The following is a 12,860-nucleotide window of genomic DNA, read 5'->3' as shown; positions in this document are numbered from 1 at the left end:
GTACCATTACATAGTTGTACATTCATCACCTAAATCAATCCCTGACACCTTCATTAGCACACACACAAAAATAACAAGAATAATAATTAGAGTGAAAAAGAGCAATTGAAGTAAAAAAGAACACTGGGTACCTTTGTCTGTTTGTTTCCTTCCCCTACTTTTCTACACATCCATCCATAAACTAGACAAAGTGGAGTTTGGTCCTTATGGCATTCCCAATCCCACTGTCACCCCTCATAAGCTACATTTTTATACAACTGTCTTCGAGATTCATGGGTTCTGGGTTGTAGTTTAATAGTTTCACGTATCCACCACCAGCTACCCCAATTCTTTAGAACCTAAAAAAGGTTGTCTAAAGTGTGCGTAAGAGTGTCCACCAGAGTGATCTCTCGGCTTGTTTTGGAATCTCTCTGCCACTGAAGCTTATTTCATTTCCTTTCACATCCCCCTTTTGGTCAAGAAGATGTTCTCCATCCCACGATGCCGGGTCTACATTCCTCCCCGGGAGTCATATTCCACGTTGCCAGGGAGATTCACTTCCCTGGGTGTCTGATCCCACGTAGGGGGGAGGGCAGTGATTTCACCTTTCAAGTTGGCTTAGCCAGAGAGAGAGGGCCACATCTGAGCAACAAAGAGGCATTCAGGAGGAGACTCTTAGGCACAAATACAGGGAGGCCTAGCCTCTCCTTTGCAGCAACCGTCTTCCCAAGGGTAAAACTTATGGTAGAGGGCTCAACCCATCAAACCACCAGTCCCCTATGTCTGTGGTCATGTTAGCAACCATGGTGGTGGGGTAGGCGAATACCCCTGCATTCTCCACAGGCTCCTCAAGGGGGCACTACATCTTTTTTTTTTTTTTCCTTGTTTGTCTTTTTTCTTTTTTTTTTTTTTTAACTTTCCCTTCTTTTTTAAATCAACTGTATGAAAAAAAAAGTTAAAAAGAAAACAAACATACAATAAAAGAACATTTCAAAGAGACCATAACAAGGGAGTAAGAAAAAGACAACTAACCTAAGATAACTGCTTAACTTCCAACATGTTCCTACTTTACCCCAAGAAAGTTACATAATATAGCAACATTTCAGTGAACTTGTTCCTACTACATCCATCAGAAATTAACAGACCATAGTCATTTCTGGGCATCCCCAGAACGTTAAATAGCTTATCTGTTCTTCTTGGATTATTGTTCCCCCTTCCTTAATTGCTCTCTACTGCTAGTTCCCCTACATTCTACATTATAAACCATTTGTTTTACATTTTTCAAAGTTCACATTAGTGGTAGCATATAATATTTCTCTTTTTGTGCCTGGCTTATTTCGCTCAGCATTATGTCTTCAAGGTTCATCCATGTTGTCATATGTTTCACCAGATCGTTCCTTCTTGCTGCCGCGTAGTATTCCATCGTGTGTATATACCACATTTTATTTATCCACTCATCTGTTGAAGGACATTTGGGTTGTTTCCATCTCTTGGCAATTGTGAATAATGCTGCTATGAACATTGGCGTGCAGATATCTGTTCGTGTCACTGCTTTCCAATCTTCCGGGTATATACCGAGAAGTGCAATCGCTGGATCGAATGGTAGCTCTATCTCTAGTTTTCTAAGGAACTGCCAGACTGACTTCCAGAGTGGCTGAACCATTATACAGTCCCACCAACAATGAATAAGAGTTCCAATTTCTCCACATCCCCTCCAGCATTTGTAGTTTCCTGTTTGTTTAATGGCAGCCATTCTAACCGGTGTTAGATGGTATCTCATTGTGGTCTTAATTTGCATCTCTCTAATAGCTAGTGAAGCTGAACATTTTTTCATGTGTTTCTTGGCCATTTGTATTTCCTCTTCAGAGAACTGTCTTTTCATATCTTTTGCCCATTTTATAATTGGGCTGTCTGTACTATTGTCATTGAGTTGTAGGATTTCTTTGTATATGCAAGATATCAGTCTTTTGTCAGATACATGGTTTCCAAAAATTTTTTCCCATTGAGTTGGCTGCCTCTTTACCTTTTTGAGAAATTCCTTTGAGGTGCAGAAACTTCTAAGCTTGAGGAGTTCCCATTTATCTATTTTCTCTTTTGTTGCTTGTGCTTTGGGTGTAAAGTCTAGGAAGTGGCCGCCTAATACAAGGTCTTGAAGATGTTTTCCTACATTATCTTCTAGGAGTTTTATGGTACTTTCTTTTATATTGAGATCTTTGGTCCATTTTGAGTTAATTTTTGTGTAGGGGGTGAGGTAGGGGTCCTCTTTCATTCTTTTGGATATGGATATCCAACTCTCCCAGCCCCATTTGTTGAAAAGACCATTATGGCTCAGTTCGGTGACTTTGGGGGCCTTATCAAAGATCAGTCGGCCATAGATCTGAGGGTCTATCTCTGAATTCTCAATTCGATTCCATTGATCTATATGTCTATCTTTGTGCCAGTACCATGCTGTTTTGGCAACTGTGGCTTTATAATAAGCTTCAAAGTCAGGGAGTGTAAGTCCTCCCACTTCGTTTTTCTTTTTTAGAGTGTCTTTAGCAATTCGAGGCATCTTCCCTTTCCAAATAAATTTGATAACTAGCTTTTCCAAGTCTGCAAAGTAGGTTGTTGGAATTTTGATTGGGATTGCATTGAATCTGTAGATGAGGTTGGGTAGAATTGACATCTTAATGACATTTAGCCTTCCTATCCATGAACATGGAATATTTTTCCATCTTTTAAGGTCCCCTTCTATTTCTTTTAGTAGAGTTATGTAGTTTTCTTTGTATAGGTCTTTTACATCTTTGGTTAAGTTTATTCCTAGGTACTTGATTTTTTTAGTTGCTATTGAAAATGGTATCTTTTTCTTGAGTGTCTCTTCAGTTTGTTCATTTCTAGCATATAGAAACATTACTGACTTATGTGCATTAATCTTGTATCCCGCTACTTTGCTAAATTTGTTTATTAGCTCTAGTAGGTGTATCGTTGATTTCTCAGGGTTTTCTAGATATAAGATCATGTCATCTGCAAACAATGACAGTTTTACTTCTTCTTTTCCAATTTGGATGCCTTTTATTTCTTTGTCTTGCCGGATTGCCCTGGCTAGCACTTCCAGCACAATGTTGAATAACAGTGGTGACAGCGGGCATCCTTGTCTTGTTCCTGATCTTAGAGGGAAGGCTTTCAGTCTCTCACCATTGAGTACTATGCTGGCTGTGGGTTTTTCATATATGCTCTTTATCATGTTGAGGAAGTTTCCTTCAATTCCTACCTTTTGAAGTGTTTTTATCAAAAAGGGATGTTGGATTTTGTCAAATGCTTTTTCAGCATCTATTGAGATGATCAATTGATTTTTCCCTTTCGAGTTTTTAATGTGTTGTAATACATTGATTGTTTTTCTTATGTTGAACCATCCTTGCATGCCTGGAATGAACCCCACTTGGTCATGGTGTATGATTTTTTTAATGTGTCTTTGGATTCGATTTGCAAGTATTTTGTTGAGGATTTTTGCATCTATATTCATTAGGGAGATTGGCCGATAGTTTTCCTTTTTTGTAGCATCTTTGCCTGGTTTTGGTATTAGATTGATGTTAGCTTCATAAAATGAGTTAGGTAGTGTTCCATTTTCTTCAATGTTTTGAAAGAGTTTGAGTAAGATTGGTGTCAGTTCTTTCTGGAAAGTTTGGTAGAATTCCCCTGTGAAGCCATCTGGCCCTGGGCATTTATTTGTGGGAATATTTTTGATGACTGATTGGATCTCTTTGCTTGTGATGGGTTGGTTGACGTCTTCTATTTCTTCTCTGGTCAGTCTAGGTTGTTCATATGTTTCCAGGAAATTGTCCATTTCCTCTACATTATCCAGTTTGTTGCCATACAGTTGTTCATAGTATCCTCATATAATTTTTTTAATTTCTTCAGGATCTGCAGTTATGTCACCTTTTTCATTCATTATTTTGTTTATATGGGTCTTCTCTCTTTTTGATTTTGTCAGTCTAGCTAGGGGCTTGTCAATCTTGTTGATCTTCTCAAAGAACCAACTTTTGGTGATATTTATCCTCTCTATTGTTTTTTTGTTCTTTATGTCATTTATTTCTGCTTTAATCCTTGTTATTTCTTTTCTTGTACTTGGTTTAGGATTGGTTTGCTGTTCATTTTCTAGCTTCTTCAGTTGATCCATTAGTTCTTTGATTTTGGCTCTTTCTTCCTTTTTAATATATGCGTTTAGTGCTATAAATTTCCCCCTTAGCACTGCTTTTGCTGCATCCCATAGGTTTTGGTATGTTGTGTTCTCATTTTCATTCGTCTCTATATATTTAGCAATTTCTCTTGCTATTTCTTCTTTAACCCACTGATTGTTTAGGAGTGTGTTGTTTAACCTCCAGGTATTTGTGAATTTTCTAAGTCTCTGATGGTTATTGACTTCTAATTGTATTCCATTGTGGTCAGAGAATGTGCTTTGAATAATTTCAATCTTTTTAAATTTATTGAGGCTTGTTTTATGTCCCAGCATATGATCTATTCTGGAGAAAGTTCCGTGAGCACTAGAAAAGTATGTGTCTCCCGGTGATTTGGGATGTAATGTCCTGTAGATGTCTGTTAAATCTAATTCATTTACCAGATTGTTTAGGTTTTCAATTTCCTTATTGGTCTTCTGTCTGGTTGATCTATCTATAGGAGAGAGTGATGTGTTGAAGTCTCCCACAATTATTGTGGAAACATCAATTGCTTCCTTTAGTTTTGCCAGTGTTTCTCTCATGTATTTTGTGGCACCTTGATTGGGTGCATAGACATTTACGATTGTTATTTCTTCTTGCTGAATTGCCCCTTTTATTAGTATGTAGTGGCCTTCTTTGTCTCTCAAAACATCCCTGCATTTGAAGTCTATTTTATCTGAGATTAATATTGCTACACCTGCTTTCTTTTGGCTGTAGCTTGCATGAAATATTTTTTTCCATCCTTTCACTTTCAGTTTCTTTGTGTCCCTGTGTCTAAGATGAGTCTCTTGTATGCAACATATTGATGGTTCATTTTTTTTGATCCATTCTGCGAATCTATATCTTTTAATTGGAGAGTTTAATCCATTTACATTCAACGTTAAAACCGTGAAGGCATTTCTTGAATCGGCCATCTTATCCTTTGGATTATGTTTGCCATATTTTTCCCTCTCTCTATTAATATCCTTTATTGTACCCATACCGAATCTCTTTAGTACTGAACCTTTCTCCAAGTCTCTCTGTCCTGTCTTTGTTTCTCTGTCTGTAGGGCTCCCTTTAGTATCTCCAGTAGGGCAGGTCTCTTGTTAGCAAATTCTCTCAGCATTTCTTTGTCTGTGAAAAATTTAAGCTCTCCCTCAAATTTGAAGGAGAGCTTTGCTGGATAAAGTATTCTTGGCTGGAAATTCCTCTCACTCAGAATTTTAAATATATCGTGCCACTGCCTTCTTGCCTCCATGGTGGCTGCTGAGTAGTCACTACTTAGTCTTATGCTGTTTCCTTTGTATGTGGTGAATTGCTTTTCTCTTGCTGCTTTCAGAACTTGCTCCTTCTCTTCTATGTTTGACAGTGTGATCAGTATATGTCTCGGAGTGGGTTTTTTTGCATTTATTCTATTTGGAGTTCGCTGAGCATTTATGATTTGTGTATTTATGTTGTTTAGAAGATTTGGGAAGTTTTCCCCAACAATTTCTTTGAATACTCTTCCTAGACCTTTACCCTTTTCTTCCCCTTCTGGGACACCAATGAGTCTTATATTTGGACGTTTCATATTATCTATCATATCCCTGAGGTCCATTTCGATTTTTTCAATTTTTTTCCCCATTCTTTCTTTTATGCTTTCATTTTCCATTCTGTCATCTTCGAGGTCACTGATTCGTTGTTCAACTTCCTCTAGTCTTGTACTATGAGTGTCCAGAATCTTTTTAATTTGGTCAACAGTTTCTTTAATTTCCATAAGATCATCCATTTTTTTATTTAGTCTTGCAATGTCTTCTTTATGCTCTTCTAGGGTCTTCTTGATTTCCTTCATATCCCGTACTATGGTCTCATTGTTCATCTTTAGTTCTTTGAGTAGCTGCTCTAGGTGCTGTGTTTCTTCTGGTCTTTTGATTTGGGTGCTTGGGCTTGGGTTATCCATATCGTCTGGTTTTTTCATATGCTTTATAATTTTCTGTTGTTTTTGGCCTCGTGGCATTTGCTGAACTTGATAGGGTTCTTTTAGGGTTTGTAGACCAGTTGAAGTCCTTATCTCTAATTTATCAGATCTACAGCTTCGTGGAGTACACTTTCTCTAACTAACCAGCAGGTGGCGTCCACGAGCCACCTGTTCTCCACAAGCCAGATCTCCCCTGCTTAGCCTTTTTGGTGAGTGGGGGAATGAGTCTTGTGGGGCCCAATTGGTGTAGCAAGCTTGCGTGTGTAGTTGGTGTTGCCTGCCCTGTATGTGGGGCGTGTTTCTGGGCAGTCGGGGAGGGGGGGTGGCCCTAACAATCAAATATCCCTGATGATCCTAGAGTTTTAAAGCTGCTGCAATAGTCTAATCCTTCAGTTCAGTCCTGCCACAGTTTGTCTCTGCCACTGACCCACAAGTCTTTGGTATTGGCGTATGGCTCCTGAGACTTGCAAGTGGGCCCCTCTTCCAGGCTGTGCACCCCGGGTCCTCTGTTGAGGGATGACTGTGCTATGTCACAGGTGAGTGCCGTCCCCCCAGGGCAGTTCTGGGCTGCTGGGCTGTGTAGGGAGGCTCCCAGTCTGCTCAAATGATGGCTGAATGGGGCTTTGTTAATTCACACTGCTCCACCTTCCCAGCTCTGGGACATTCAGCTGAGGTTGCAGGGAAGGCTAATGTCCACGCCCAGTTTTGTGGTGTGTGCCTGTTATTTGAAGCACTTCCGTCACACTGGGTTGTCTGGGGCAGCTCTGGGCTATGGGGCTGGTGATGGGCAGGAGTGTTTCCTGTCCACCAGGATGGTGGCTGTGAGCGGACACCCCCCTTTTCTTGGGAAGTTGTGTTGTTTAGTGAATTTTCTCAGCCACTGGATTATTGCCTTTTGTCTCAGAGCTCTCTTAGTTCTGCTCTTGACGTGACGTGCCCAAATTGCAATTCTTTGAAGCTTTCTGTATTGAGCTTCTTAGAGTAATTGTTTTAGAAAAAGCAAAAAGGATTTAAAAAAAAAAAACAAAAAAAAACGGCCCTCCTCAGAGATCTAATGGGTTATTGAAATGCTAATAGACAAAGCAACCAGGGCCATTAAGGAAAGGTGCACAGGGCAGAGAGATCAGCTTTGCTTCGGGATTTGCATATGCGCCTCAAGGCCTGAGCTCCGCCCTTCCCCTTTCTGTGTTCACCAGAACTCCAAAAATCCTCTGCTTTTATTTTGGAGTTTTTCGTGTTGTTTTTTTTCTATGCCTGTCTCCTCTCTGCTGGGCTGGCTGCTCTCAGAGTCTCTGGTGTCTGGTCTCAGTCTATCTATGGTTGGAGTTTGAATCAGTAGAATGAGTTTCCGATAAGGGCTGCCACTGCAGTTCTCCGTTCTCCTTCCCGGAGCTGACAGCCCCTCCTCCCCCGGGACTGAGCCTGGCAGGGAGGGGCGCGGGTCCCCTGGCCACAAAAACTTACAGATTTCGCTGATCTCAGCAGTTCCACGTTTTCATGAGTGTTGTATGAAGTATGCCCAAAGACAGATTGCTCTGTGGTGTCCAGTCCACGCAGTTCCTGGCTTTTTACCTACTTTCCTGGAGGAGTAACTAAAACATACAGCTCACCAGTCTGCCACCTTGCCCCGCCTCAGCCCAATTCTGCAGAAAGGATATTTAAACATTTTTCTGTAATGTGTGTTTTGCTTTCTATAGAGAGCATCCTCTTTCTGACAACCATTTTTTTTTTCCAAAGTTTAGAGCACCTATGCTTTTTAGAAGAATGTAAATGTTTCAGTATGGAAAAAAAATATTTTTGACTGTTCTACCGCTTTGCAGTTCAAATATTCTTCAAAATGGTTCCTTCTGTGTTATTTGCCTTTTGCTGAAAATCAAGGGTGAATTTGAGATAAATAAGAAAGAAGCAAAATACCTTCTAGAACCAAAAAAACCCCAAACCTGGCCATCTGAAAAGATTTTTTGTTTGTTTGTTTGTTTGTTTAAAAATTTCTGAAGTGAGAGAAAATCTGTACAGAAATCCATGATTAAGATGCAGCTAATAAATATCTCTTGGAGTAGCCCAATCTGTCCCCATTTACGAGCCCTCTAGTGCGGGTCATCACTGCTGACGGTCCTGTGGCATTCTGGGGCCGAGTCCCTGCCCTTCCAAGACTAGGCTTCTGACCAGTTTTGCTTACTGGATGATCGGAACAGCTAGCTTTCGAGGGTTTGCCCATGGTGCCCTCGACCACCTTCCTCGTGGGCCCTTCCCACATGATGATGTCTGGTCCACTCCCATACCTCCCCACGCCGACTGGCTCCTTTGCAGAATTCTGCAGATGCCTCCTGCTTGGACCCTCAGCTCTGACGACACCAGCTCTGTGCCTCACTAGCAGCCCCACCCCTGCTGGTGTGCATTGCCTTTCTGAGCCCCCAAGGGTCAGCAGAGTGTGACTTCCCCTTGGTCCTGAAGCCATTTTCCTGGTACTGATCCTGGCTGCTCCAGCCTCTCCTGTCGGATCTACAGTGAATAGCAGTCCCCAGCATCCACATTTGTAGAGAGCTTTCCATTTACAGAGCACATCCCATCCTTTATCTCATTTAAACCTCCAAACAGTCCTAGTTGTATCCTCTTTGTTTTTCCCTCAAAGGGAAGAGGCATAGAGAGGTGATTAGATTTTCTCAAGAAGCTAAATGTTGCCCCTGGGTGGCCTGAAGTTTCCCAAGGCCCTCTGGGTCTTGCTCTAACAATATTGGTACTTTCTTAGTCCTTGTTCTCTCAAGAGACTCCTTAGATTTTTCTAGTCCAGAAACCTGGATTGCAGTTATCATTAGAAATTATCACACCCAAGGCATACATAGGTAGCTTCCAACCTTTTTATTTAACCACCATTATGTTTCCCCACCCCAGGATCATATGTGAGAAAAAAAAAATGTCCACCCCAAATTGTATTTATGGACGGTTTTCCTGTTTGTATTCATCAGACATGTGCCTTCCGGTCAGAGCTTAGGATCAGCATCAGATAATCTGTGTGACCTCACTCGGCTGATTTTATTACAGCCTAAATAAAGACATTTGAAATCTGAGTTAGTCTTGAAACCTAATAACTGGTACACTTCCCTTTCTGTTGGGCTTTTTGAAAGATTAAAAAGCTCCCTTGCTGGCTCCTGGGAAAGTGGGAGCAGAGTTTAGTTCTTGTGAAGAAGTAGCTCTGGGCATCACACTTCTCCTCAGGAACTACACTCTTTATTGTCGCTGATGTCTGGGTGGGAGGGTTTACCCTTTACCACTGAGACCCGGGTCTTCCCCTGGCTCTGTCGACGTGGAGTTCAGCCGGCCCTACGCTGATATTTCCTCAGCTGCTGGAATATTCGGGCTGTTCTCATTCAAGCCCATAAGACCTTGGGGCAGAACATGCATTTATAGAAACTAGATGTTCCTTCAAACCATCATGGATTACCCAAAGTACAAATTTTTGAATGTCCTAGAACCAAAAGTATTATATAATATTAAAAAATGGTTTAATTGGAATTATACTTTCAAAGGATCCTGATAGGTATTCTGTTTGAAATTTCTAGAATTAATGTTACTTTGTATGACAATTACAGAAGAGGACTGACAGTTAGGGAAGACTATTAATGTAATCAGTTATTGGATTATAATTTTATTAGTTATTTAGTAAATTGCGTTATATGAACCAATGGAGTATTATGCATTATTTAAAAATATTATGTGGAAACAAATTCTTATGAATAACATTAAGTGAAAGAAGCAGAATGCATAAAGCAGGTAAAGGCATTCATAACTATGAAATATATATATATATATGTAGATAATGGCATCAGAGTAATTTTTAGAAATGAAAAAAGAAATTGTATCGGGGGGCAAGTGTGAGTCTTCCTTTTTCAAAATGTCTTTCATATAAATTGTCACATACTTTAGCTTTGCAATTAGAAATGCTAAAAATGGGTTTATATTGTTCCAGTGAAGATTTTATTAATTAGATACTGTGCTTGGTCTTGTCTTGTTTGTAGGAGAACCAGCAGAAATCCACCAATGTGGTCTACCAGGCCCACCACGTGAGCAGAAACAAGAGAGGGCAGGTGGTTGGAACAAGGGGTGGGTTCCGAGGATGTACTGTGTGGATGACAGGTATGCCATGTTTATCTGTCTGTCTGCTATCTATCGATCCATCTATCTTTTTTCATTGAAAATCAATTTATGGACCAGGTCACACAATTTTAAGGAAATTAGTGTAGCATATTTCACGTTACCCATTGATTTTAACATTAGAAGGAGGCTGAGCTGTAGTAGAAAGCCTGGATTCTAGTCCTAACTCTATCGTGAGTGAGAACTAGGACTTGGATCAAGCCATGGAATGTCTCCAGGCCACGATTTTCTCCTCTCTGGCATGAAAGGATGGGACAAGTTGATTGTGACATCCCCTGCCACCTTTAAGGAATTCCATAATTCTCACATTCATGCCTAAATATGTAGTTCCCTTTGACGTTCAGCTTCTGGCTGTGCCCTCTGGCTTTCTCCCTCTCTGTGGTGTTCCCTATAAGGCACCCATCTTGATTCAGCTGGGCCATACCTTAGCTGAAGAAACCTCATCAAAAGGCCCTCTTTATAAATGTTTATACCCACAGGAATGGATTAAGTTTAACAGCATATTTTTCTGGGGTGCATAGCTCCAAGCCACCCCAGTGACCAAATGACTCTCCTTTTTTAGTGTTTATATAATCACAGAATGGCAAAGCTAAGGATTAGTAATAGAACTGGAATTAGAAGCTAGGACTCCAGACCCCAAATCCTGGGCTTTTCCTTCTTACACTGAGTACAAGGTGGAGGAAGTTGTTCCCTGGGAATGTTAATCTGACATAACCTGGATTCAAAAGGAAAAACCAAGATCATTGCATAGCTGTGAAATTTCAAATGGAGATACAAAGACATGTTTATTCAGGTTATGTAATCAATTTATGGACTATGGTCTGTTCACAAAAGCTGTTTTATTCTAACCTGAAGATAATTCTAAAGAATGTGGTGGGCAGGGACCTGCCTTGAATCTTTTCTTGCTTTTCTGAGTCTTTCCCTTTCCTGCCTAAGTCAGGCTCATTCCTCTTATTCAAGTTTTTTCTATCGTTACCCTCCCTGGACTTCCTAGTGCCTGTGCTTTCCTGGTTTCCTTCATCCCTGGACCTCAGCATCAAAACAACTTTCTCCAGCCGGGGAGAGGATAGACAGGGGAATGGAGCTGGCCGTATTCATATAGGCAGCTTCACCCATCGTTATTCTTGAAATATTTACCCCAACTTGCTCTGAGAGACATGATATTTAGCAGTAGGTAAAGCACAGCTATATTCCCAAAGTTTTATTTGTTTCCCTTCATAAGATGTTTACTGATGAAACGACTTCTGTATTGGGACATACACACAGACTCCATATTTTCTCATTGGAACATCCTTGAAAATAAAAAGAAAACTGATAGAAGAGAAAAAAAAATCAGGGTATACTTCCCCTGATATTTTTTAATCTTAAAAAATTTGCTCTTTTCCTAAATTTTTTTTTATTCTTAAGTTTCAACGGTAGGATATTGTCCAGGTAGACTAGAAACTGAATACTTGAAATTCAGAGATTTGAATTTGAGTTCCATCTCTACTTACATTAACTTTGTAACATTGGGCAAGCCAGTTAACTTCTCTAAGCCTCAGTTCCCTTATTTGTAAAATGAAAATAAAGATAGTACCTGCCTCATAGGGCTGTAGGTAGGACTAAAAGAAATAAAGCATAAATGCATTTAACACAGTAACTGGCCCAGAGGAACACTTGCATTAAATGTAATTAATGTTACTTCAGTGTTTTAAAATAAACATGTTGACAATTGTGTTTAATATGGTGACTTAGGTCTTAGTCTCCTGACAGCTGAAGCAAAATTGAAGGAAATACATATGTCTCTCATTTTTTGCTGTAAATGAACATATCAGAACTTCAGGAGCCCCAATTCTCCTTCCTTTCCAACCTAACATAAAATCTAAGAGGAATTGATTACCTTAGTGTTTATTCAAATAAAATTGAATAACATAACATAACAGACATCTTCAACAATGATTTAGCAAAGACTGGACATATTCTTCATGTGGCCATTTCTTCCAGTGATCCCTTGTCAAGGCCTATGGCATAGCTTTAAAACATGAGTAAAATATGGAAGCTATTTGTTTACCTTTCATATATTGTCCTTTTTCCCAAGTCTTTTCTTCTCTGTTCTTCATACCTGCCTTTCTCTTAATTTTCCATCTCTTCCTCTTATCTCTCTTATTACTCTTATATATTTGTCTTTTGTCTTTGCTCCTACCTTTTCCTTTTCTCTTACTGCCAACAGTGGCTTGGCATGATAGAATATTCTTCAGATTCAGAGATCTTTAGGACAATGGAATTTTTAAAGTGTTAGTTTTCCAGAGCTGTTCAGATTTTGAGCTCTTATGTAAGTTTGGCAGGTTGCATTTCTTTCCCTTTCTCCTTATCTTCTGACTCATATAGAAATTATAAAGTGTTCTCAATCATTTTGCTTTGAAACCATAGAGAGAGGCACAAGGCCACTCAATTCTCATGTAAAGACTCAAAATACCTAAGACGGCACCTCTAGATACATCTGCCATCTCGCTCAGGATGACGTTCTGTCTTCATCTTTTAAGAGCCATTTTGGAAAAACCTTAAAGCTAAGAGGACAGTATGTAAGCTCTATTGTCAGATGATTGTTCAGGGCATTTAGA

At 39.9% G+C, this 12,860-nt stretch overlaps 1 protein-coding gene across 4 annotated transcripts in view; it reads left to right on the top strand.

Moving 5' to 3' along the window:
- The window catches only part of PAPSS2 (3'-phosphoadenosine 5'-phosphosulfate synthase 2), a 111,149-nt gene that overhangs the window by 58,625 nt on the left and 39,664 nt on the right, over positions 1 to 12,860 (top strand). For all 4 annotated transcript variants that reach the window (XM_037804291.1, XM_037804290.1, XM_037804292.1 and 1 more), the window contains exon 2: positions 10,125 to 10,242. In XM_037804291.1, the coding sequence (XP_037660219.1) occupies positions 10,125 to 10,242 (118 nt within the window). The remainder of the gene's footprint in view (positions 1 to 10,124; positions 10,243 to 12,860) is intronic.

The sequence above is a fragment of the Choloepus didactylus genome, chromosome 15 (genome assembly GCF_015220235.1).
Source record: "Choloepus didactylus isolate mChoDid1 chromosome 15, mChoDid1.pri, whole genome shotgun sequence".
NCBI lineage: Eukaryota > Metazoa > Chordata > Mammalia > Pilosa > Megalonychidae > Choloepus > Choloepus didactylus.
The sequence above is the reverse complement of the archived record's forward strand: the minus strand, read 5'-3'. Positions and strand labels throughout refer to the sequence as shown.